Raw genomic sequence first — 20326 nt, forward strand, 5'->3', positions numbered from 1 at the left:
ATAAATCCCCAAGTATTTGATACCTGCATTTATTTTCGCAATCCTGGCATATCACAAAATAGTGTTAGTGACCTATAATTTCATTAAGCTTATCCCACAATATTTTAGTCACGTAGCACAGAAATGACTGCGATCGTCCAGTTCGACGGCGTGTTCGACTAGCTGGGATTTCGTGGAGAGACTTTTATATAGCTCGAGATAAATGCATTGACTTCTCCACCGGTATTGCGATTCGCCTTCGTTATTGCACACCCACATAGCAATTGTTGACAATTGCAGGCCTGAGAGGCGTATTGTGAGCAGGGGCCACCGGATTCAGGGGATGAGGTCATCTCAACGCTTATAATTAACCAACAGTAAATCGGAACAATCTCAGCCCCTCGCCATTTGCTACATTCCCTGGACTTTTTCTCTCAAAGGCAAATATATTCGTTTATACGCACCCCCAATGAGCACGAAGCGAGTGGAGAGGTCAGCGACGCACGCCGGATCATGGTACCTCCGCGACAAATCGAGCCTGGATCACCAATTGACTGACTTCCTTGGTAACGTACCCGCAGCCTCATTTGAGCATGGTCCTCTTCCCGTTCCGGATGCAAGAATTATTATTGCTCCGTGAGTAGACACGAGCTCTTTGCCTGTCTGATGCCATTATTGGTTGGCAGGCGGTAAATTCATGGCGGCCGAGGCGGTGAATGCTGACATGGTGATACGATCTAGACATGCTGGATATTCATATTCAGGCCCCACAGCGGCTTGGGCTTATAAGTCATGGGATGTATCCAAAATGTAAGACTGCAATCGTTTTCGAGTTGTATCTGAAAACTTGGCTCAGTGACCATGCTGAATGTGCGAAACGAACTATTATAATTCGCAGGTTAACAGCTCATAGTGAACGGGTCTTCCTGCTGGGACCCTCACATCATGTCTACTTATCTAATTGCGCGGTATCGCAATGTACTGAGTATCAGACTCCCTTGGGAAATATTCCAATTGACACTAAGAGTACGTGAAGGCGCATGATCTTTATTTATACGACTAACTAACTGGTCACGGGTAACTAGCTATCGACGAACTGAGCGAAACCGGAAAATTTCAGAAAATGTCAAAAGCAGTTGACGAAGATGAGCACTCTCTGGAAATGCATCTCCCGTACATCTACAAGATCCTCTCCGAGTGCGCTCCTTGTGGTGCTTAAATCGAGACCATTAATGGGCTAACATCGTGTACAGATCTGAAGGTGGAATGCGCCCGCTGGTCCCTGTCATGGTAGGCGCACTCAGTACACGCAGCGAGCGTGAATTTGGGGAACTTCTATCGCCATACCTGGCAGATCCGAAAAACGGCTTTGTAATTTCAACGGACTTCTGTCACTGGGGCACGCGATTCGGATATACTAACTACGTCGACGATGCAGATTGTGAGAACGTGCGTTCGCTTAGCTCGTCCTCGCATTTCTCGTCGTCATCCCATGGTCGTAGCTCACTTAATCCCGAAGTGCCGATATACAAGTCCATTGAGATTATGGATTACAAAGGTATGGATGTATCGAATGGTGGATCGCACGCTGAATGGACGGAATATCTTGCGCGCACTAAAAACACAATTTGTGGACGCCATCCTCTAGGCGTGTTAATCGCTGGTATCGAGTATCTCCGGAACAAAGGGGTCGAATTAGCCTTGGTTCAGCGTAGGCCAGTTCCTGGAACCGGCCCAGCCGAGGTGGTTGCTAAGGAGAATTTAACCGGGGAAGAAGCACTCAAGTATCGGTTTGGCAAGATCTATTGGGTGCAGTATAAGCAGAGCAGCCACTGCAAAAACCTGTCGGATTCAAGTGTCAGCTATGCGAGTGGATTTGCCAAGGCTTAATTGTTGCAGTCTCCAAAGTAATTTATTTGTGCATCTGTATGCTATGCCTCCAAGTATTAGTTAGAAAAGGGAGGATAGGTATTCGTGCGCAACCATACATATATAAATTGATTCATGTTAAGATAATAGTATAAGTAGCAATTTGTGCGATGCCCAAAATTACTTGCTGAGACACATTAAGTATGTCTGAGCATGCAGATCTATTCCGAGATCGCCGATGTGTCATGTTCCGGTGCGGCTTTTGAAAGAGCTGAAGTTCACAAAGTTTGTCCCAGAGCAAAAAAGTTTTGCTAATCACCACAACGTTGTCGCCCGAGTTTTCATACTCATATTTCAATCTCTTGATCCGTATAGATCTATATATGGACTTTCTATAGAAAGACAGAGAAGGCATATCGTATAAATCCGGCGGGGATCATTTTCAATTGCAGTCACTCACAACTTTAAGCTATCTGTTCCGAGCACGGACGTTTTGACATCAGTCACAGGAGTCGGATACCACACGGCAACAATAAATTAGAACATCATTGGATATCAGTTAGTTGGCGGATGTCACATTTGTTACGAAAACCAGTATGCTTTGCAAGGGGCATGATTAGTGCCAGGGCGGTGGTATGTTACCTTGAAAAAAATTAAAATTTTTTACCATGCTAATGATTTAAAGAAATCTCGACTACTGCGACGGTCTGTTCTTGCTTTCCACCGCAATGTAGTCAGTGCGACACAGTTTCCGACGCTAGAGGAAGACGCGCAAGAAGAAGACGAGTTTTCTGAGAGCAAAGAGTTGATTTTGTCTGTCTTGCAGACGCACGCGACCAAAAGAGATGCTAGGGCGTATATAAATAAATATTCCGATAATCTGGATTCTGCCGAAAGACGTAAGCGAAAAGAATTCGCGAAAAAGGTCTTACGGTCAGTATCAGAAGCGGCGAGAGGGTTTGATCTATACGGATCTGCTCCGATAGAATTGAAAGACATGATTCGAGTGGCAGTTATTAAGATCCGAGGAGTCAGTGACTTGACACCTAATATACTTGGAAATATCGGAAAGACGATTTTGCGACTGCAGCGGTTAGGCTTGAGTCCAGTGATTGTGATTGATCCCGTAGAGGAAAATGGGCCTGGGTGGATGCAAAGTGCAGAGGGGTTTGCGTCGAGTGCGCAGATCAAACAGATGACGGGAGTTGCGGCGAGAATTGCGGCTGCGATTGAGAAGCCTGTGGTTTGCGACAAATTGCCGAGTCCAGCAGTCTTAAACCTCAGGTCTCGGAATTCCCACAAGCATCCTGGCAAGGCTGCTATTTTACCGTCCATGTTTACTCATGTTGCGCCGTATCTTCAGTCCTCTATCAAGTGGAGCTTACCACATCTTATGTTTATTGAGATGACGAACCAAGTGGTGCCGATTATCACGCCGCTAGTGTACAACGAGCACTCTAGCCGGTATGCAATTGCCGTGGCGGACGACATTGTATATGAGATGGTCAACAAAATATCCGGAATTGCGTCTCCTGAAGTGATCACGCTCGACAAGGTTATCTACATCGATCCGCTGGGAGGTATCCCCAGCGAGGAGCGGCATTCTGGTGCGCATGTCCTAGTTAACCTTGCGCAAGAGTACGATGACATCTTGCGGGAGCTGGATTCAGTCATGTATCCACCAAATAGACAATCAGTAGTCTTATCTGTCTTGTCAAACAAGGGTGGAGCCGAGCATTATAATCAAACGCACATATCGAACCTCAACTCGTTTCGAAAACTACTAGCCGTCGCCCCGCCATCGACGTCGGGGCTGATCACGACGCCCGTTGTGGCCGCATCACAGTCTACGCGAAATCCGCTGATATACAACCTTCTTACTGACCGACCGGTTATTTCGTCATCGTTGCCTGTCGACGGCAAGCGTGCTTCCATTCAACACACTACACTTCTTCGTCACGGTATGCCGGTTATGATGATTTACTGTTCGCAAGGCATGTATTTGCCCGAATACCGACGGACAGGGCTAAAAAACAGCTTTTCGGACACCCAAGTCTCGAACGGCCTGTCGGCGCTCTGCAACGGTGTGGCAAATATCGACATGAATAAGCTCGTCGAACTGATTGAAAATTCATTCGGGCGTGAACTTGATGTGCAGCACTACCTCAACCGTGTAAACGGCAACATCGCGGGCCTCGTTATCGCCGGCAACTATGAAGGCGGCGCTATCATTACTTGGGAGAAAGTACCTGGAAATCCTCTCGACCACGTCGCGTACCTCGACAAGTTTGCCGTCCTTAGACGAAATCAGGGTTCCGCTGGCGTGGCGGATATAGTGTTCAAAGCCATGTCGGACAAACTGTTTCCCAAAGAATTGTTATGGAGGTCCCGGACCGAAAATCCGGTGAATAGATGGTACTTTGACAGATCGAAAGGATCGCTGCGGTTACCGGGCAAGCGGTGGACAATGTTTTATCGGGGATATGACACGCGAGAGGACGATAGGCTGCAAGACTACATTGATGTTTGCTCCAGCATCGAGCCGTCATTTAAAAATTAGCTGTATATTTTCTCTGTATAAAGGTGATTTTAGGTTTCTGGCATATGGAGTTGGAGTTACTTGGTTTAGTGGGGATATTGGGTATAGGAAAAGTTTGTATATAATGTGACAATAGTTATTTAAAAATTGCCTCCATAAGTTCTAACTACAAATACAAACTAGAAATAAAATCGGTCTCTCATCATACAATTCTACTCCAACTCACTCGCACTAACATCCTTTTCATCCACCGCGACAATCGAATCCGCTGGCTTCCAAATTTGCAGCAAGTTGTCCTCCGCCGCACTTGCCATAACCCACGGCATGGTCGGACTCCAGGAGAAGTCGCTGATCCTGTTTGTATGACCGCCGTGGATAAACAAAAGCTCGGGCGGGCCGTCCTCTGCGTCTTCCGGCGTCTGTTCCTGCCCAATGCGACTGACGTCCCAAATGATCACCCGTCTATCGTGACTTGCGCTCGCAAGAATCGTTTCCTCATGGGGCGACCACTGCAGGCATGTGACATCATCATTATGTCCCTGAAGCGAGTGCAAGCAAATCGACAGTTTCCGGAGATCCCACAACGCGACAGTCTTGTCAGCAGATGCAGTGGCGAGGATGTACTCGCTCGCGGAATTAAACGAGATCGCGTTCACGGCCTCTGTGTGTGCCTGGACTTTTTGAACCGGCGTCGCGGACGTAGAGCGTATGTCATGGATTTGTAGAGTGAGATCGTCTGAGACAGTACCGAACAAACTGTCATGCAGGTTGTGCCACGCGACATCGTTCACGATCGCGGTGTGCGTGGTAAATTTCTTGACTGGGGACAGCGTGTTGCTTGTTTTTGTGTAATTGTTAATATCCCATAGAGCAACTGTCGTGTCCTCCGAACCCGTGAGCAGGTTCCCGTGTTTGTGCAAATTCCACGACAGTCCGTACCCTTCCTTGGTGTGTCCGACTAAGCGCATCTCAGGACGGCACAGGCCAGTTGGCTGTAACGAGTGCTGCGTTCTGTCGAACACGAGCACGTCGCCGGACACGCTCATGGTCGCGATGATATCTGGGTTCTGTGGCATGTATCGCGCCCGATTGACCTCACCTTCGTGGTCGATCCGCTGGTAAATGCTGATCCGCGATTCTGAAGCTGTGTAGCCACCGATTTCTAGCGGTTGCAGTTAGTACTGATCAAATTTTGTACCGTACACACGTGTCAGAATACCTTCTTTCTCTTCGTCGTACTGCCGTAGATCAAGCGACTCCTCCATATTCGGTAAGTTGACATGAGCAATCTGAAGGTAATTCTGATCATTTCCAGACGTATGTGTCCCGAGCAGTAATCTATGAGTAGTATAATTCTTTCCAGGGTGCCTAACATTATTCATCGTCAATGTCTAGTTCCGCAATACTTAGATCACGCCTCTAGCGACCGAGGCCAACGACTAAATTCGAAAAAGACATACGTTTCTTTGTCCGGAAACCACTGCGTCGTAAGTGTCGGCCACTCCAGTGCAGACGATATAACGAGATCATACAAAAACGGGGAATTCTTCTTCCAAATCTTGTACTCTGTAGTCCCCCGCCGCGATCGTTAGCTGCTTTGCAGTATTCACAGCACTCATTCCAAAATGAACATACCTTCATTTATGATCTTCTCCGCAACAATATTCTCCTCCACGATCCGCTCATGATCATCCACTAAAGCAACGCGTTATTACAAGGAATACGCCGGGCTGCCGGCCGTGACAACTTACTTTCAATGTCACCATCGTCGATCAGCGCCTGGTTCGTAGGTGCGGGCGCCATTGTTCCCTATTTATTTTAGATCAGTCACCGGTTGATCAATGTGGAAATGCAATAGCTATACAGTAAGCTAGAAGAACGTTCGCCAGCGTTGTGGAAGAAGCGAATTAACTCGAAAGGGTTAGGGCTTCAAGTTTTCCGAACGCGTCGCGATGATACACACGCGCTGATGAGTGGCCGACAATTACAGATCGTCGGTGCCAGAGCGATGTCGCGCGGAGAAAAACAATTACAGAATATTTAGCAGAAAGTCAAGAATACTTTGGATAGTCAAGTTTGGGGATGGATGATGAAAGCGATCTTGTTGGAGGCGACGGTCCGGATTTTCCACCAGCGTCACCCGACGTACTGAAGAAGCCCAAAGCACCAGGTCTGTACACGTCCCAGTTGGTGTCCTATAAAGCGCATGGTGTATATTGGAAAGGATTAATTGTATTAACATCGTGTCAGGCACACTACACAAGCGTCCCGTGCCACCGCAAGGTCTGAACCAAGCCGTCTTCCACGTGTCCGCCAAGTCGCCATTTATTTCCCTTCTAAAGCGCGCCAAAAAGGAAGTTATTAAGCTGCATTCTAGTCGTCGGAACGTAGTTTTGCTGGTTGGATTAAGCAAAGCTATTGAGAAGACATTGTCGCTGGGATTGCGGTTCCAGCAAATGGGATACGTGATTCAGATCGAGACTGACACGGTGGAAGTTAGCGATGATCTTGAGCCAGATGATTTGCAAGAGGAATGGAAGCAGATTACGCGGAATGTTAGTCGAATTAAAGTTGCGGTGTCATTGAAGTCGGGGAAGGATAAGAAAGAGAAGAAGAAAGTGTTGGTCGATGCTGACTGAAGAAGTTGCATCTAGAGGATGTATGATGATTCTGGTGTTTGGGATGGGATTTGTATTTATCGGCTTGCAATGGGAAGCATTATTATTACGATACTTCCTACATTTCGGACCGTTTCCCCCATATAAGACGCCAACCTTGATCTGGCGAGGATTGATAATATGGCGCTATGGAGAAATCGGGGCTAACTTCCAAAAACGGCGAGACATGTGATCTGGACGTGCAGTAACTATGGAATCGAAGTAATTTAGTAGTATCTACTTAAGCCAGGAAGTTACGCCAGGCCCAAATGGTCTTGTCTCGACATAGCCGGTGCGATTCTGCGATGATTCTCTCTTCTCAATAATAGCTAGCCTGATTTGATATGACGAAAGGCTATGTATGACACTTGGCCAGACGCTTCGAGAGTAGCGTTTATTTCGAATTGGCATGGCTTATATGCAAGTATCTATGGAAATTCACAACAGAAGAGCTACTAATCCATACGATACTCGTGGCAGTACACTGAGATCGAATTCACAATTGCTAGAAGCATGGATTTCAATGTATTAAGCCGGCAGAAGGATCAATGCTGTATGCTAGATATACGTGCTGGCAGAACCACCAGTGTGCATCATTTCTCAATTATGTATGCACGTACCCAGAATTCCAGATAGTCCGACAAAAAGATACTTGAAACGATAATGTAGAAGCATAACAATACTCTCCTCAGACCAGGGGAGCCCTTCAAAACTTGTCCAGATTCAGAAATGAGACTTCACAAAGAACCTCTACGTACTAAGTCGTCCCCACATTTTGCCCAAAATTCGACTCGCCATTCATGCGACAAGCGGCGTCCTTCGTCATACTGCTCCTATTCGACAAACTGAGTCTTGCGCCGGGCGGATAGCGGACAGCGGACAGCGGCATAGCGGAACATGCGCTCCAATGCCCGACCGGAAAAACGTTTTTGCGGCGAGTACCGTACCCGGTCTGTTGTCGGCTGTATGTCACCCACACCATCCCCATATTTAAAACTTTCCGTTAACTCGACCACTACTTACAAATTGGAAACTTAGAGAGAGTGTTAGAGAAACTTCCGACACTAATTCTAGCCTCACTAATGTAGAAAACTAGAACCCAGGCAGATCCGTAGATCGGAAGCGGCGTGGATCTACCAGCCACCGGAAGAACGATTCGCGAGCCGACGTCAAATGAGAACGGTAACGTCTTCAATGGGTCTCATATTTTGCTTGCAAAGGTTGATCTCATGAATTTGCTAATTAGAGTATTGCATGCCGTTTTAGGAAAAGTCCTGGTGGACATATTACGTTTGGTCGAATTGACGCATCAAGCATATGTCAATATCAGAACAGTTCGCAGAAGAAAATCCGTTACGATCGAGGCATGCGACCGACATCGTATAAATTGCATACGCGATTGGAATCTTACAAAATAGACATCGACGAGTGACCAGTTGTTCTCGAAATGTGAATCTTTCGTACTGACAGCTAGCTCTGCGTGACTTGTGAGACCTCGCAAATCCGATATGATACGTTACGTCCTTTGAGAAATTAGACCCACACTCATTCATTGCCCTCAGAAACGTCGTTCCGACGCAGCATGCTAAGCGAAGATTGGCACGCCGCGATGGTGACAGCGCGGAGAAATCGGAGTACATCCGCCCGCAAGGGGGTCGCGCGCGCCCGGGGATAAGAGCGTCGGGAGATCGGTCGGCCCGCAAGTTCCAGCGGGTCCGAGCCCATCACCCACCGTTCTTTGAAGACGAACTGCGTCGCGCGCGAATTGTCTGAGTTGTATGCGGGTTAGATAATCAGCTATGGAGATAATATGTTACTTTATTTTGGTGGCAAGCCAAACTCTATGGGACCCTATAGAGCGGCTGAAGATAAAGCGAGATTAGTTGTTTAAGTGAACTAATGTCGCAACCGGCCTCAGCATGGCCGTATTCGGTAATACGATTGACTACGTCGATAAATCTGACAGTTCGATATCATTCCCGAATCAATACAGATCCATCTAGCCGACTGACATCACAGTTCTGAGGCGTCCAATTGACACGTTGTTCTCTGGCCGACATGGCCGCCAATTCCAACACTGACACCTTCCGAACGTCCATTCCAGTCCCTTGGAAGGACAATAATTTCGCTCTTAATTCAATTTCTTTGATCGACAGTCCAACTGGAAATATAAGCTGCAGTATGCGATGGCTATGAAAAAGTTCGGAACAACTGAAATGGAGACTGATACAGTTGTAGACGAGTAAGATGCAGAAACAAGTTAATTAAGTAAACTGTCACAATGCTCTCCAAAACGAGCGGTCTATAGCACCGTCATAATAGTGTGACTTAGGACTACGTAGGGAAACTGGAAACTGGAAACAGTATTAGTGCATTGTGAGAAAACCCAGTCCTAAAACAAGTTGCAGTTAACCAAAACTGAAATCGTTAAGCTTTAGTGCATGGGTCTAAATCTTGAGTTTGAGCTTCCAGTCCTGATCTGAATCTTAATTACCGCAATTGATTGTTTGCTTTAGCTGGTGGGGAAGCGTCCTAATGGCAACAAACAAGTCGTCGAATAATCTTCAAATAAGGTGTAGTGTTTAAATTAGCTAATGCAGTACCTCGCGACCATAAATTGTCGGTGGGGCCAAGGAGAGACCCCATGATTATGTCGGTTAATAATATGTGGTAATGGCACTACTTTCTGTCGGGAACGTAAGTCTTGATTGAAGCTACCATAGGTCCATAGCGGAAATAAAAGCATTATTTACTTCATCCGGACATCGGATAATTTTTCGATTCGTAACTTTTCCATCTCGTCTCGACCTTGCATTAAGATCAAAAAGACTCGACAGACCCGAAGTAGTCCCGAACAAGATGCACATTGACCCACATCGACACAAAATCCATTAAACCCCCACGCCCTTACCCTTTCTAGGTCTGGGAACTCATTCCGTCCGGATGTAACAGAATTGCAAATTGCAATACATTCCACGTGTTTAATTTCTATATATCACAATCTCACCGTTGAATCATGTGGCCGTTCGAATAAAGCAGCCTTCTATGGTATCAAACAGGCAACCTGCCGAGGATCGGGTAAGTTGCCCGGCTTAATGTGTTCCGGCAGAAGGGGCCGACTTGGGTTCGGGTTGCTGCTTATGCCCCACGAATTGCGCCGACCCCCGCGTTGTCACGCGCTGATCGCGGACGCGTATTGCGATTTCCACGTCAAGACAAGTAAGTGTATGACGCATATTTTTGTTCCCTTACGCAACGTTTTCTATATTCATCCCCCCGTCCCCAATTTCCCCATATTTTTAGATTGTATTTATATTCAGCTGAAGAGGTGTATACCTCGGGTCAGCTGTGGAACCGGAAAAGTGACAGAGTCGGTGAGTCGAACTGTTCACAGTTGCGGGTATTGCTCATATTCGGCAATCCATCCGGCCACCCGATGAGACGAGAGAACCCCTGCGCCACACACAAAAGTCAAGAAGTCGGCTTTTCCTTTTCGGAACCGTCAATTGGCCATGGGAATCCCTTCCGCTCTCCAACTTCAACTTCCTCAACCCCCCCCCCCCGCGTCATCGGATGTCAACTTTTTCAGCCACTCTCATTTCATTAAACAATGGGGGAAAAAATAAACCAAAGCGGAGAAGATTATCCGGTAAAATTTAAAATTACCTTCCGGCTATTATTATACTTTTTGGGTATTGCCACGGATGCTTGATTGACGGACTCCGTTTTGGCATACAAGGCTGCGCTCGCAGAGGACCGATATTCGCACCTCCCGTTCACAGGGCGGCGGAACTATTAGGCTAAATCAATTCCCAGCGCAAATGTATAATAAACTCGCAATGCGTGTCTAGATAGATACCCGCGAACTTTTTGCACTTAAGCATAACTGCTTGCCAGTTGCCACTGAACACATGATCATTGGATCTGAATTGAAGTAATTAATCATGAGAAGCTATAATCATATAATATAGAGCTCATAAATATCTAACTGACAAAACCCAAACGCCATAAACCGCTACACCACTATCCAACGCGAGTCCGCTGTAGTGATACATAAAATATATATACATGACAAACTCAAGCACTAAAGCACTTTTTCATCCCATCCAAACAGTCCAAATCATCTAGTATACAAAGTTCCATATATAGTACTGTACACAACTAAAAAAAATAAAACCGCGGATTAACACTTTTCCAGCGCCATCAATACACCGGCTTGTTCCTCGAGCATATCTACTTCGAGCTTGAGGTCAAAATCCATGAGAAACAAAAATCCAATTTCGAGACGGCAGAGTTCCTGTTCGGATAACCCGCCAACTTTTGCGAAACGTTTCTGCAGGTGGTTGATGTCCTCTAAACTCTTTGAGGCGACACGCAGCGCTGCAACAACAAGTCTGTGAACGTTGAGTGGCGTAAGCGGTATAGCCTGGTTGACGATGCATAATCGGTAGATATACAGGCTCGTGGCGATATAGACTGCAGTCGAGATTGGGCAATATTGATGGATGCGAAGGAGATACTTTTCAATGTCGATGCCAGGCGCGGATTTCGACCAGAAGCGTCGTGAGATTATGGACCGTTGGTTCGCTTTGTCAACCACGAACTGCTGCTGCTGGTCGGCGTCTAAACATGGTGAGGATGGTGAAGGCGGATTCTGATCGCAGGATAGCGATGGTGGATGTTCGCTGCCGGGACTGAGTTGCTGCATGCTTGGTGCTAGACCGGACATCATTGGCGATGGCGATACGCCTTCTTTTGACTCAAGGACGTCTTGTGCAGTTAGCGGCGGCGAGAAAGTCGCCGCGGCCGGAGAGAGTGCGGGTGAAGAAACAAGAGTTGGAGCAGGCTGCCAGGCCATGGTGGCTGGATCTGAGAGCGCGAGGATGCGCTTAATGCCGGTTGTAAGCAGATGAAGAGCTTCAGAAGGCGCGATATCAGACATTGACGGAGTCGGCGTCAAATGGATGCTGGGGAAAGAGGCCGGAAGACTTAGGTCCTCCGGTTGGGAAGTGGGAGCTTGCCGATATCGCTCCATTAGCATAGTCGCAGACATGGTTACTTAGTTGAGCGCAAGAGCGATTGAGAAATGCCGAATGGCAATATGTGCAACTCAGTGCGGGGATAGCGAGTAGCTGTAGTCCGTCTTACACGTAGTATATGAATTATAAGATGCAATGGAGATAGATGTATAGGGGGACAAGAGGCAATAAAAAAGCGGCGACGGACAACCGGCAAGATATTTGAACATGAGCGGTGACGACAGTTACCGCTGGGAGAGAGAGAGGGGGGTGGGCGGGCAATGCAGCCGCCAGCCAGACGCAGGGAAAAGCGACAGCGACCCGCGGACGGGTAAGCAAAAAAAAAACGTATACATAAAAAATGGGCAGCAGGCAGGTCGACACGCTCCTCGGCTCAGTGACCGGCGTGTGAAACTGTGAGTGTATATCATACTAACTTTCTTTAGATACATCCCTAACCCTGCGACTCGTATCTGTCGTACCCGCGACACGACAAACCCGATTTGCCAGTTTTGGGCTGGTCCTGTGACCACCCGACCACCGCCATCCGTCGTTGTCGCCAGAATTCCAATAACAACGACTCGGGTAGAATCGATTTAAAGCATATACGCAAAGAATTCTTTTTCGCGCAAAGCGACAAGGGTTATAAATCCATAATCGCAACGGCGATTATGGATCTGACAGTGACAGCATTCATTCATTCATTGCCTTTGTCTGAATTACCCCCTTCTTGAACTGTCAAAACGTTTTGTGCACACAACACAAAATCTGTCGCGTACCTTCCGCCAACTCCCCACGCCGGTTTCCCCACGACTTACACCACGCGAACACAATTTCCGTCAAAAAAGCTTCCCCTCGTGCACTCAAAATCCGAATATGGAATTGTTTCACGCGCATCAAGATTGAACTGTAAATTTTTTCATCTGGTCGGCGACGACCTGAACGTTGTTTTGTAATGACTATGTTATTTTGCCCACGTTGCTAACATTTGGCATGTTAAAATGACGTACGTACTGTTGTTGTCAAAATCACAGGGAACCCTGCATTCCAAGCATGCGTCCAGATGATGCACTGAAGTAAACTTGACACGTCCACACTTAAAAAAACTACGATCACATTCATTTTCATGACGCACGACTTGGCGCTTGACTGTATACATCACTTGTTCGTTCGCATGTGAATATGAATGTGAATCTGTGATGCGTAGTGCACATGGCTGCTACACTGATAAAAAATTTTTCTGTCTTCTGTATCTCTTGATTTCTCATTGCCTTTTTACGTCTAATTCAACGCGGGGGATATACGGTTTATTTCATGCATTGGCGGAGAGAAGACAAAATCGGTTGTTGAAAGTAGCCAATAGTGAGAGTATTGAGAGCATATGAATTTGTTTGTTTGTGCGGCGGCGACCCCGCAAATTGGAAGCACATCTGGGTCTGTTAAGCGTCGTCCTGACAACTTCTGACAGCAAAATGATAACATAAGGGCAGCTGCAACAAATTCCTGTGTAACCAGTGTGGCTTGGTCTTGTGCATTCGGCTATACATAGACCGGATGATTCCGGAGATCGGATGAAATGCCCATCGTCATCGTCATCGTCATAGTCATTGACAGTATCAACAACAATAGCCCTGTTAAACAACATCCTTGTCCTGTCCCATACAAGCTTAGCCGCTTTTTACCCCAGAACCCAGAACCCCCTTGCGGCCTTACATTTCCCGCCTACGTCAGTACCATGTGTGGGGGAAATAAGAGATCACACGTGGCCACGTCCAGTATTCATACATGTGAACAAAATAACGACAGCTATTTTAATACAGCCATTTGCTATTTCCACCCATCTCCATGCTTGGTTCACATGTTAATTTACGGAAAAGTCCGTCTTTACTAAACTATATTTGTATATATAGAAGTATCAGCTGCTCGACCCCAGCTCGTTATTTGTATAATACGCTTATCAGGCGCCAGCAAATATGCTGGTCACAAGACCGATGTCGTCTTTTGTTGCTGTTGTGGGTCGACAAAGGCGACTATAATGTGTCGATGTAGTCTGACTCACCCCCCATAGACAAATAATTCGCTTCGAATTTCTCGAATTTTTCTCAGAAGAGAGATTCTGATGTCATCTGTCCTCGTGCGCGTGGCCATGTCGGAATATCCGCGTCCACATGTCAAAGTTTAGATTCCCGATCACATGCACAACAACGTAATCTTTTTGATCTGAAATTACTTATTTCCACTAAGCATCTTAAGGACACTTTATGGAATGTAAACATTAACCACGACGTTTTGCGCTTATGGTTCAAGTTGCCAGACTCTGCCGGACTCAAAAAGTTGGCGGACTTCAAAGAGTCTGCCAACCCATCCCATGTGATTCTTGATTTACCCTGCAAAAAGGGAGGGTAGGGTAATTAGTTACTTCCCACTGCCCACCTTCGAACTACGACATTGCATCATGAAATGAAAGATCTCCTAATTGTCGTCTACGAACACTCCAGGGCCGGCCTTGCACGGAGTTCAATTGACACTCAATTACTTCTACAGTACTGTTAAACTACTCTCCCGGTGCTCTATCAAATTCACAACTATACCGGATCACCTTACGGTAACAACAAAAAAGATGTTTCGGATCCAGACTCTCAACGGTGTTACCATCAACGTCTCCTCCGACGCCAACATCTCCGTCCCGCAACGCCGCGGATCCGCTTTCGAAGCAGCTGAACGGGACAGAATAATGGCACGCGAACGCATGCGCCGGCTACGCCAAAAGCGCAAAGAAGAAGGTGCGTTTCGCTTTCACACAGTCTCGTCATTGACCATACCTAGCTGACAAACTCATTTTTGTGTTGATTTAGCATTGCTGCTGTCTTCCTTGAAAAAAGTATCGCCCTCGAACGCGGCATTGCTCACAGCGGCACCGAAACCTCCGACTCGGAAGAGCAGCCGCACAACGTCGACTTGGAAAATGTATTTCACAAAGGACGAAGTCGAAAAACTATTGGAGCTGGGCGATAAAGGCTTGGACTGGGGACGCATTGCATTATTGCTGAATGGTTTGAAGACGGCGGACGAAGTCAGGCGCAAGTATGAGGAGATAAGAGGGTATGCTCGGGCGTGACTGCTGGTGGATGTTGATTTTTGGCCGGATCCGGATGCTGGTCAGATTTTGAACTCGGCCGTCTCGCTCACTATTTTTCTGGCACGAACCAAGTACTGGCCCCCCTCACCACACCATCTCATTCACTGCTCCACCCGTGACAGCAACGTACTGTTTTGCCCCGAATCTCATCATAGGTCGACATGCAACTCGAAACTCGTCGCGCACGAGCGCAGTCAGCAGCAACAGAGCCAGCACCTGTGCTCGCCTCGCCGACCGTCCACAAACGCGCCGACTCGGTCCCGGCTCGACAGCCCGACTACGCCACTTTCGACGCCTATATGCGCTCGCGCGGCGTTGCTCGGCACTATGAGCCAAACGAGCAAGCCGCCTACATCGAGTACCGATGGATGAAATACGAGACAGCCTTGCGCAGTTTGGCGCGAGAGTACGAGGAGCTTGTGCAGTTGCAGGAGAACGACCAGGGTGTCAGATACGTGCCTATCAGTACTGAGACGCACGGTCACAGCGTAGAGGTCGAGGATGGGGCGCCACCTGAGATTTATTCGCGGGCGTGTTATGTACCTAAGGAGTATGAGTCGGTTATCGTCAATACGCCGCCTGTCGTCGTCACGTCAGTTTACAATGATCCTGTTGACCATGCGGTCAGCTTGATATCCTTTATGGAGTGTAAGTTTCTGGCCTTGCCCAGTCCGTCTGCAATAACCCTCACACTAACATATCCTAGTCCAAGAACAGGACCTGGTGGACGACACCGGAACACGATGCTTCCCGCTAATCCCCGAAGATCCAATCGACAAGAACTACGTGCCGCCTGGTTACACAACTTCCCCCGACAGTCTGCCGTATTCAGACATCTGGACCGCAGCCGACGACCTCAAACTCCTCGTCCTCGCGTTCGCAAATTACTCCGAGCAAGGCGCCTTCAGCGTCTTCCACAGGCATCTCCAAGAAGCCTACGATCACTCATTCACGGTCCCCAAATTCGACCCGACAGAGTTTATGGCACGCTATAGATGTTTCGCGAACTATATCGACCATAAACTGGATCGCGGGTTCTTGGACATGTACACCGGACTTTTAGAGCGTCTTCTCGAAGCCGCGTTGGTCAAGTTGCCGGATATCACCAAATGCGCTGTCGCGGCTGGGTTTTATGTCCCGCGGTGGTGGTTCATCAAGATGCGTCGCATTACCGACGTCGATCGCGCCCGCAGCTTTTACTACCCCGACGAAGATTACTTCGACAATTTGCTCCAGCAAGATCCAAAGCTGGAGGACATTTACCGAATTAATAACCCGAAACCGGAGTATGATCCCAACAGAGCTGTCGCCCTGGCAGAGAAATTGTTGGCCCATAATGTTAGGGCGACAAGCGCACCTGCCGGCTGCAAACGATCGCCGACTGGGTCTGTCGAGTCTGCTTCCGACGTCCTAATGAGTGAGCCGAGCAAGTCGTATAATTCTGACACGGAGGTCAAGTATGGCATTCCCGCCGAGGTCGCGAAGTTGCCTACGCCAGATCCAACCCCATCGCCGCCACATAATGCACCGGTCGGATCTCACGTGACAACTGCTGCCGAACGGGTTGTTGCAACCACTCCGGAGATAACTGTGGATACGACTACTGTTGCGGCTGCTGCTGCTGTTGTTGTTGTTAGTCCGACTGCTGGTGACGAGCGGAAGGGACGCGCGACTAAACGCACGCATCATGGGAAAGGACGCATAGCACAGGGGCTCAATACGACGAGGTCATCGCCGCGCATAGCCCGTCAGGACAAACCGGACAAACCGGATTCTTCCCGCAGTCGGAGTCGAGGTCGTGGCCAAGGAAGGGTGGGCAAGTGAAAATATTTTTATTTTGTTGCAGAGACGAAGTCGTGTCATCATCATTATGTTGCAAAGTTTTGGAGTCGCGGGTATCGGAGGATTGTTAAGTCGTTATTGGAACCCGCCTTGCAATTTTGGCGCATCTCTTGTAAGTTGTTTCGTTTTTGTAGCATTTTTTTATTTTGGTAGTAGGGCATGTTCATCATGCGCCAGATTTTTGTAACAGTAATAACCAATGTTCTAAGACTCTATTCATAAAAATGTTCATTACACAAGACCATACAACACAACGTGTAGTCAAAGATATTACAAGGAAGGTTCTTTTTCCATAAAACACCGGCAGATAGTAGTAATTAACAACTCCAACCCCAGTCTATATTCCCTCACTCAATCTTCCGATATCAATCATCCCACCTCTTCTTTTTCTTTTTATTCGCCTCGTAAGATCCGCCGTTGGCACTCGGATTCGGCTGCGGACTGGCTCCATTGATAACACTCGTCGGCGTATAATCCCATGACAATGTCACGGTTGATTGCGCGTATGGCTGCAAAGTGTTTGTCTTGAAAATAGCCGAGATCGCCGACGTCGGGAACCGTCTGCTTGCCGTCGACGCGGTGACAGTTGTTCCGGGCTGTCGCTGCATTGGCGCGAACTTCGTTGCCCAGCCATCCTGGTAAGGATAAGATACGAGGAACAGGTCGGATGTGGATGAGGTTGGGGTAGTTGCCGGATCATACTGCCTGGCCGGTCCGTCCGTGTTGTCGATATACACAAACTCCATAGCGCCAGTCATACCAGTCAAGTTAAATCGGTCAGAGTAATTGACGACATATCCTCCCGCTGCAATAATCGACGTCATTTGCAAAAAGTACTGGCCATTAGCTCCCATCGCCACGGGGATAACCGCAGAATATGTGCCACCAAGCCCACTCAAGGTCTGCCCCTGGAAAATAAATGAGTTTTCGGGTTGTTGGCAATAAATTGTGGAAGGATCACTCATACCGCAGAGCTTCATCGACGCGGTCGACAAATCGGTAAAAGTGGGCACTGCGCCGCTGTCTTGCCAGGTTACTGTCAATGGAGTCGTCGCCGAGTACGAGACGCCAGCTTGCGGCGTCAGGAACTCCACATCAGCGAATACTCTAGGTATCAATGTCGACAAGAACAATAAAACTGCGAACCATTGGTCTATTCCGCGCCGTAGTCGTGCTTGCATTTTGCGTTTTTCGTCCGTCGTTCCTCGTTCGAACAAAGATAGATATATGCAGTTCGGAATCGTTCCCACCCAGCCGTTACACAAATTCGATGTCGATCACGCACTCTCTGCTCCTCGCGCCGAGTCGACCTAGAATACCACACAGTCTATTTCTCTTCGGAATAAGCCTCCCTTGTCGTGGGGTATATAGTTGTCAAACCCAGGTGTTTTTTTTTGGTCTTTTCCGGGAAAGGAATTTATATATAGCAAAAAAGTTAAATGAAGCATCCTCTTAAAACGTGCGCTCATCTTGGTTTCGTCCCAAGGGGTCCACAGGGGAACGCGCCGCTACGTTTTGCAATATGCAACCATATCTGTTGCATAACACATATTAACTAATTAGGTTTAGTTGGTATTGCTCCGGATTAAATAATTTGGTGATCCGAAAATTGCTGTGGGAATTTTTGATATCCGAGAAATCGGTGATATATAACGAGTACGCGGGGGACACAACACATAAAACAGAATGATTTACTTAAAATCTGTACTTAATGTCATTGACAACTCGGTAGGTTTCTAACCGACAAAGTTCGTGTATGTGGGATTTGAGCTAACGAGAGAAACAGGGTGCTGCAATGGTCGAGTGTGTCAACGTGCTCGGCAAGGGAAACAAAACTGCCGGACGAGTTGGTACGTTCTTTGCACTATAATTTCACATATGCGTTTAAAGGTAAGCGAAACGCTCATGCGGTTTAGGTGATCGAATAGTCGTGGTCGTGCAGTCTATCCGAAGCGCAAAGTTGCTCGCCCAGACATCCGCCCAGAACAGAGTCCAGCGCGGAGACGTGCGGCATGCCGTGATCGTACGAACAAAGAAGGAGTTCCAACGCCAAGACGGAACGGTCGTGCGGTTCGACGACAATGCGTGTGTGTTGATCAATAAGCAGGGCGAGCCGATAGGAACTCGAATCATGGGTGTCGTGGCACGCGAATTACAGCAGGGTTATGCGAAGATTGTTGCGTTGGCGCCGAAGGTCGTTTAACGGTCGGCAGATGGGAATAAGAAAGCAAACAAATATGAATCGGGCAAAAAAAAAAGTGAATACGGTATAGGAAATGTAGCATGCATCATCAATTTGTATATAGACAATAATTATGTTCATAAATAACGCCACGCAAGGGAAGACAACATAACTCCGGTTTTGGACACTAGTGTACAATATTAAACTTGACAAATCAAATCAACAAATGCAGTAATACACCAATTTTGACCCAAGAAAAGAAAACATATGTAAAATGTTGCAATGCTCATTCGACGCCACCTGCGTCAATCCAATATCAATAGGTCGATACTAATGAAATATCTTGCCACAATTAACGCATACATAAAATAGAACCTAGTAAGCGTGTTAACGAACGCTAATCTGTCATTGACTGCACAAATACACTCCGTTCATACCATATTCGTTTCAGCCTTCCGTTGCTGACTTTGAAAGAACACCGCTTCTTTATGTCCGCAAGTTGGACACTCTTTATTCGATCGGGGCTGTAAATCGAGAAGTCAGTGCCCATCGTATAAAATACAGCTATCAAATTTTAGCACTCACCAGAGTAGGATCAGATCCAACATCGAGAGTTACACCAGCAGTCTCACTAAAGTCAACGTCAGTAAAGACACAAAAAAAGAACAGAATACGTTATCAATTACCTCACGTCTGCCAAAATTTCATTCCTATAAACTTTGAAATCTGCAGCTGCTTCCTTATATGGACAATTCCGGCATGAGTAAAGTAGCCGTTGGTTGATCTTGTCTTCTTTAGGATACAACATATTGTTGCTACTCCATCGTTAGAACACAGAAACCTCTAGCATCAAACAATGCCACTTACCATTCCACGCAGAATCGAAACGACGCCATTATGAAAAAGAACGATTCTAGTACTCAAGGGCTGCTGGATAGTGATCAAGACATCCGTAGGACTGCAAGTCGAGAAGATGTGTCGAACGCTTACATAAATATTTTAAAGCTCAAAAACTTCTCCGCTTACACCATTAGTTGTGCTTTGCTCGCTAGATAGCGATTATCTGTACCAACTTGACTAGCCACTGAAACTTAAAATTTT

At 47.2% G+C, this 20326-nt stretch overlaps 9 protein-coding genes across 9 annotated transcripts; 5 read left to right on the forward strand and 4 right to left on the reverse strand.

Annotated features, from left to right (window-relative positions):
- The first annotated feature begins 38 nt into the window (after window positions 1-38).
- On the forward strand, window positions 39-1925 carry V1513DRAFT_97091 (MEMO1 family). Its single transcript, XM_066900645.1, has 5 exons — window positions 39-615; window positions 721-789; window positions 893-1005; window positions 1065-1176; window positions 1233-1925. Exons 1-5 carry the CDS (start codon window positions 449-451, stop codon window positions 1867-1869), a joined length of 1098 nt encoding a protein of 365 aa, XP_066756134.1. The 5' UTR covers window positions 39-448; the 3' UTR covers window positions 1870-1925.
- Window positions 1926-2139: 214 nt separating this feature from the next.
- V1513DRAFT_461812 (uncharacterized protein) lies at window positions 2140-4591 on the forward strand. Its single transcript, XM_066899907.1, has 2 exons — window positions 2140-2481; window positions 2534-4591. The coding sequence occupies exons 1-2, from the start codon at window positions 2419-2421 to the stop codon at window positions 4406-4408; spliced, it is 1938 nt and encodes a 645-aa protein (XP_066756135.1). The 5' UTR covers window positions 2140-2418; the 3' UTR covers window positions 4409-4591.
- V1513DRAFT_436158 (WD40-repeat-containing domain protein) lies at window positions 4502-6247 on the reverse strand. The gene is made up of 5 exons (XM_066896736.1): window positions 6139-6247; window positions 6023-6082; window positions 5848-5953; window positions 5607-5755; window positions 4502-5549 (listed from the first exon to the last, which is right to left on the reverse strand). The coding sequence occupies exons 1-5, from the start codon at window positions 6188-6190 to the stop codon at window positions 4600-4602; spliced, it is 1317 nt and encodes a 438-aa protein (XP_066756136.1). The 5' UTR covers window positions 6191-6247; the 3' UTR covers window positions 4502-4599.
- Window positions 6248-6469: 222 nt separating this feature from the next.
- On the forward strand, window positions 6470-7026 carry V1513DRAFT_456221 (uncharacterized protein; the record flags this gene model as incomplete). The annotated part of the gene is made up of 2 exons (XM_066899560.1): window positions 6470-6557; window positions 6638-7026. 2 exons carry the CDS (start codon window positions 6470-6472, stop codon window positions 7024-7026), a joined length of 477 nt encoding a protein of 158 aa, XP_066756137.1.
- Window positions 7027-10904: 3878 nt separating this feature from the next.
- Window positions 10905-12300, reverse strand: V1513DRAFT_436169 (cyclin-domain-containing protein). Its single transcript, XM_066896737.1, has one exon. It carries the CDS (start codon window positions 12095-12097, stop codon window positions 11228-11230), a length of 870 nt encoding a protein of 289 aa, XP_066756138.1. The 5' UTR covers window positions 12098-12300; the 3' UTR covers window positions 10905-11227.
- A 2971-nt stretch (window positions 12301-15271) lies between these two features.
- Window positions 15272-17217, forward strand: V1513DRAFT_97415 (uncharacterized protein). The gene is made up of 2 exons (XM_066900647.1): window positions 15272-15849; window positions 15908-17217. The coding sequence occupies exons 1-2, from the start codon at window positions 15363-15365 to the stop codon at window positions 17023-17025; spliced, it is 1605 nt and encodes a 534-aa protein (XP_066756139.1). The 5' UTR covers window positions 15272-15362; the 3' UTR covers window positions 17026-17217.
- Window positions 17218-17227: 10 nt separating this feature from the next.
- Window positions 17228-18465, reverse strand: V1513DRAFT_476942 (uncharacterized protein). The gene has a single exon (XM_066900222.1). It carries the CDS (start codon window positions 18222-18224, stop codon window positions 17409-17411), a length of 816 nt encoding a protein of 271 aa, XP_066756140.1. The 5' UTR covers window positions 18225-18465; the 3' UTR covers window positions 17228-17408.
- A 165-nt stretch (window positions 18466-18630) lies between these two features.
- V1513DRAFT_436178 (mitochondrial 54S ribosomal protein uL14m) lies at window positions 18631-19455 on the forward strand. Its single transcript, XM_066896738.1, has 3 exons — window positions 18631-18771; window positions 18830-18893; window positions 18960-19455. The coding sequence occupies exons 1-3, from the start codon at window positions 18730-18732 to the stop codon at window positions 19244-19246; spliced, it is 393 nt and encodes a 130-aa protein (XP_066756141.1). The 5' UTR covers window positions 18631-18729; the 3' UTR covers window positions 19247-19455.
- V1513DRAFT_436180 (uncharacterized protein) lies at window positions 19325-20259 on the reverse strand. Its single transcript, XM_066896739.1, has 5 exons — window positions 20093-20259; window positions 19912-20040; window positions 19811-19856; window positions 19663-19749; window positions 19325-19600 (listed from the first exon to the last, which is right to left on the reverse strand). Exons 1-5 carry the CDS (start codon window positions 20119-20121, stop codon window positions 19556-19558), a joined length of 336 nt encoding a protein of 111 aa, XP_066756142.1. The 5' UTR covers window positions 20122-20259; the 3' UTR covers window positions 19325-19555.
- Window positions 20260-20326: the final 67 nt, after the last annotated feature.

The sequence above is a fragment of the Lipomyces chichibuensis genome, assembly GCF_038497645.1.
Source record: "Lipomyces chichibuensis strain CBS 12929 unplaced genomic scaffold V1513scaffold_2, whole genome shotgun sequence".
In the NCBI taxonomy this organism is placed as follows: Eukaryota; Fungi; Ascomycota; class Lipomycetes; order Lipomycetales; family Lipomycetaceae; genus Lipomyces; species Lipomyces chichibuensis.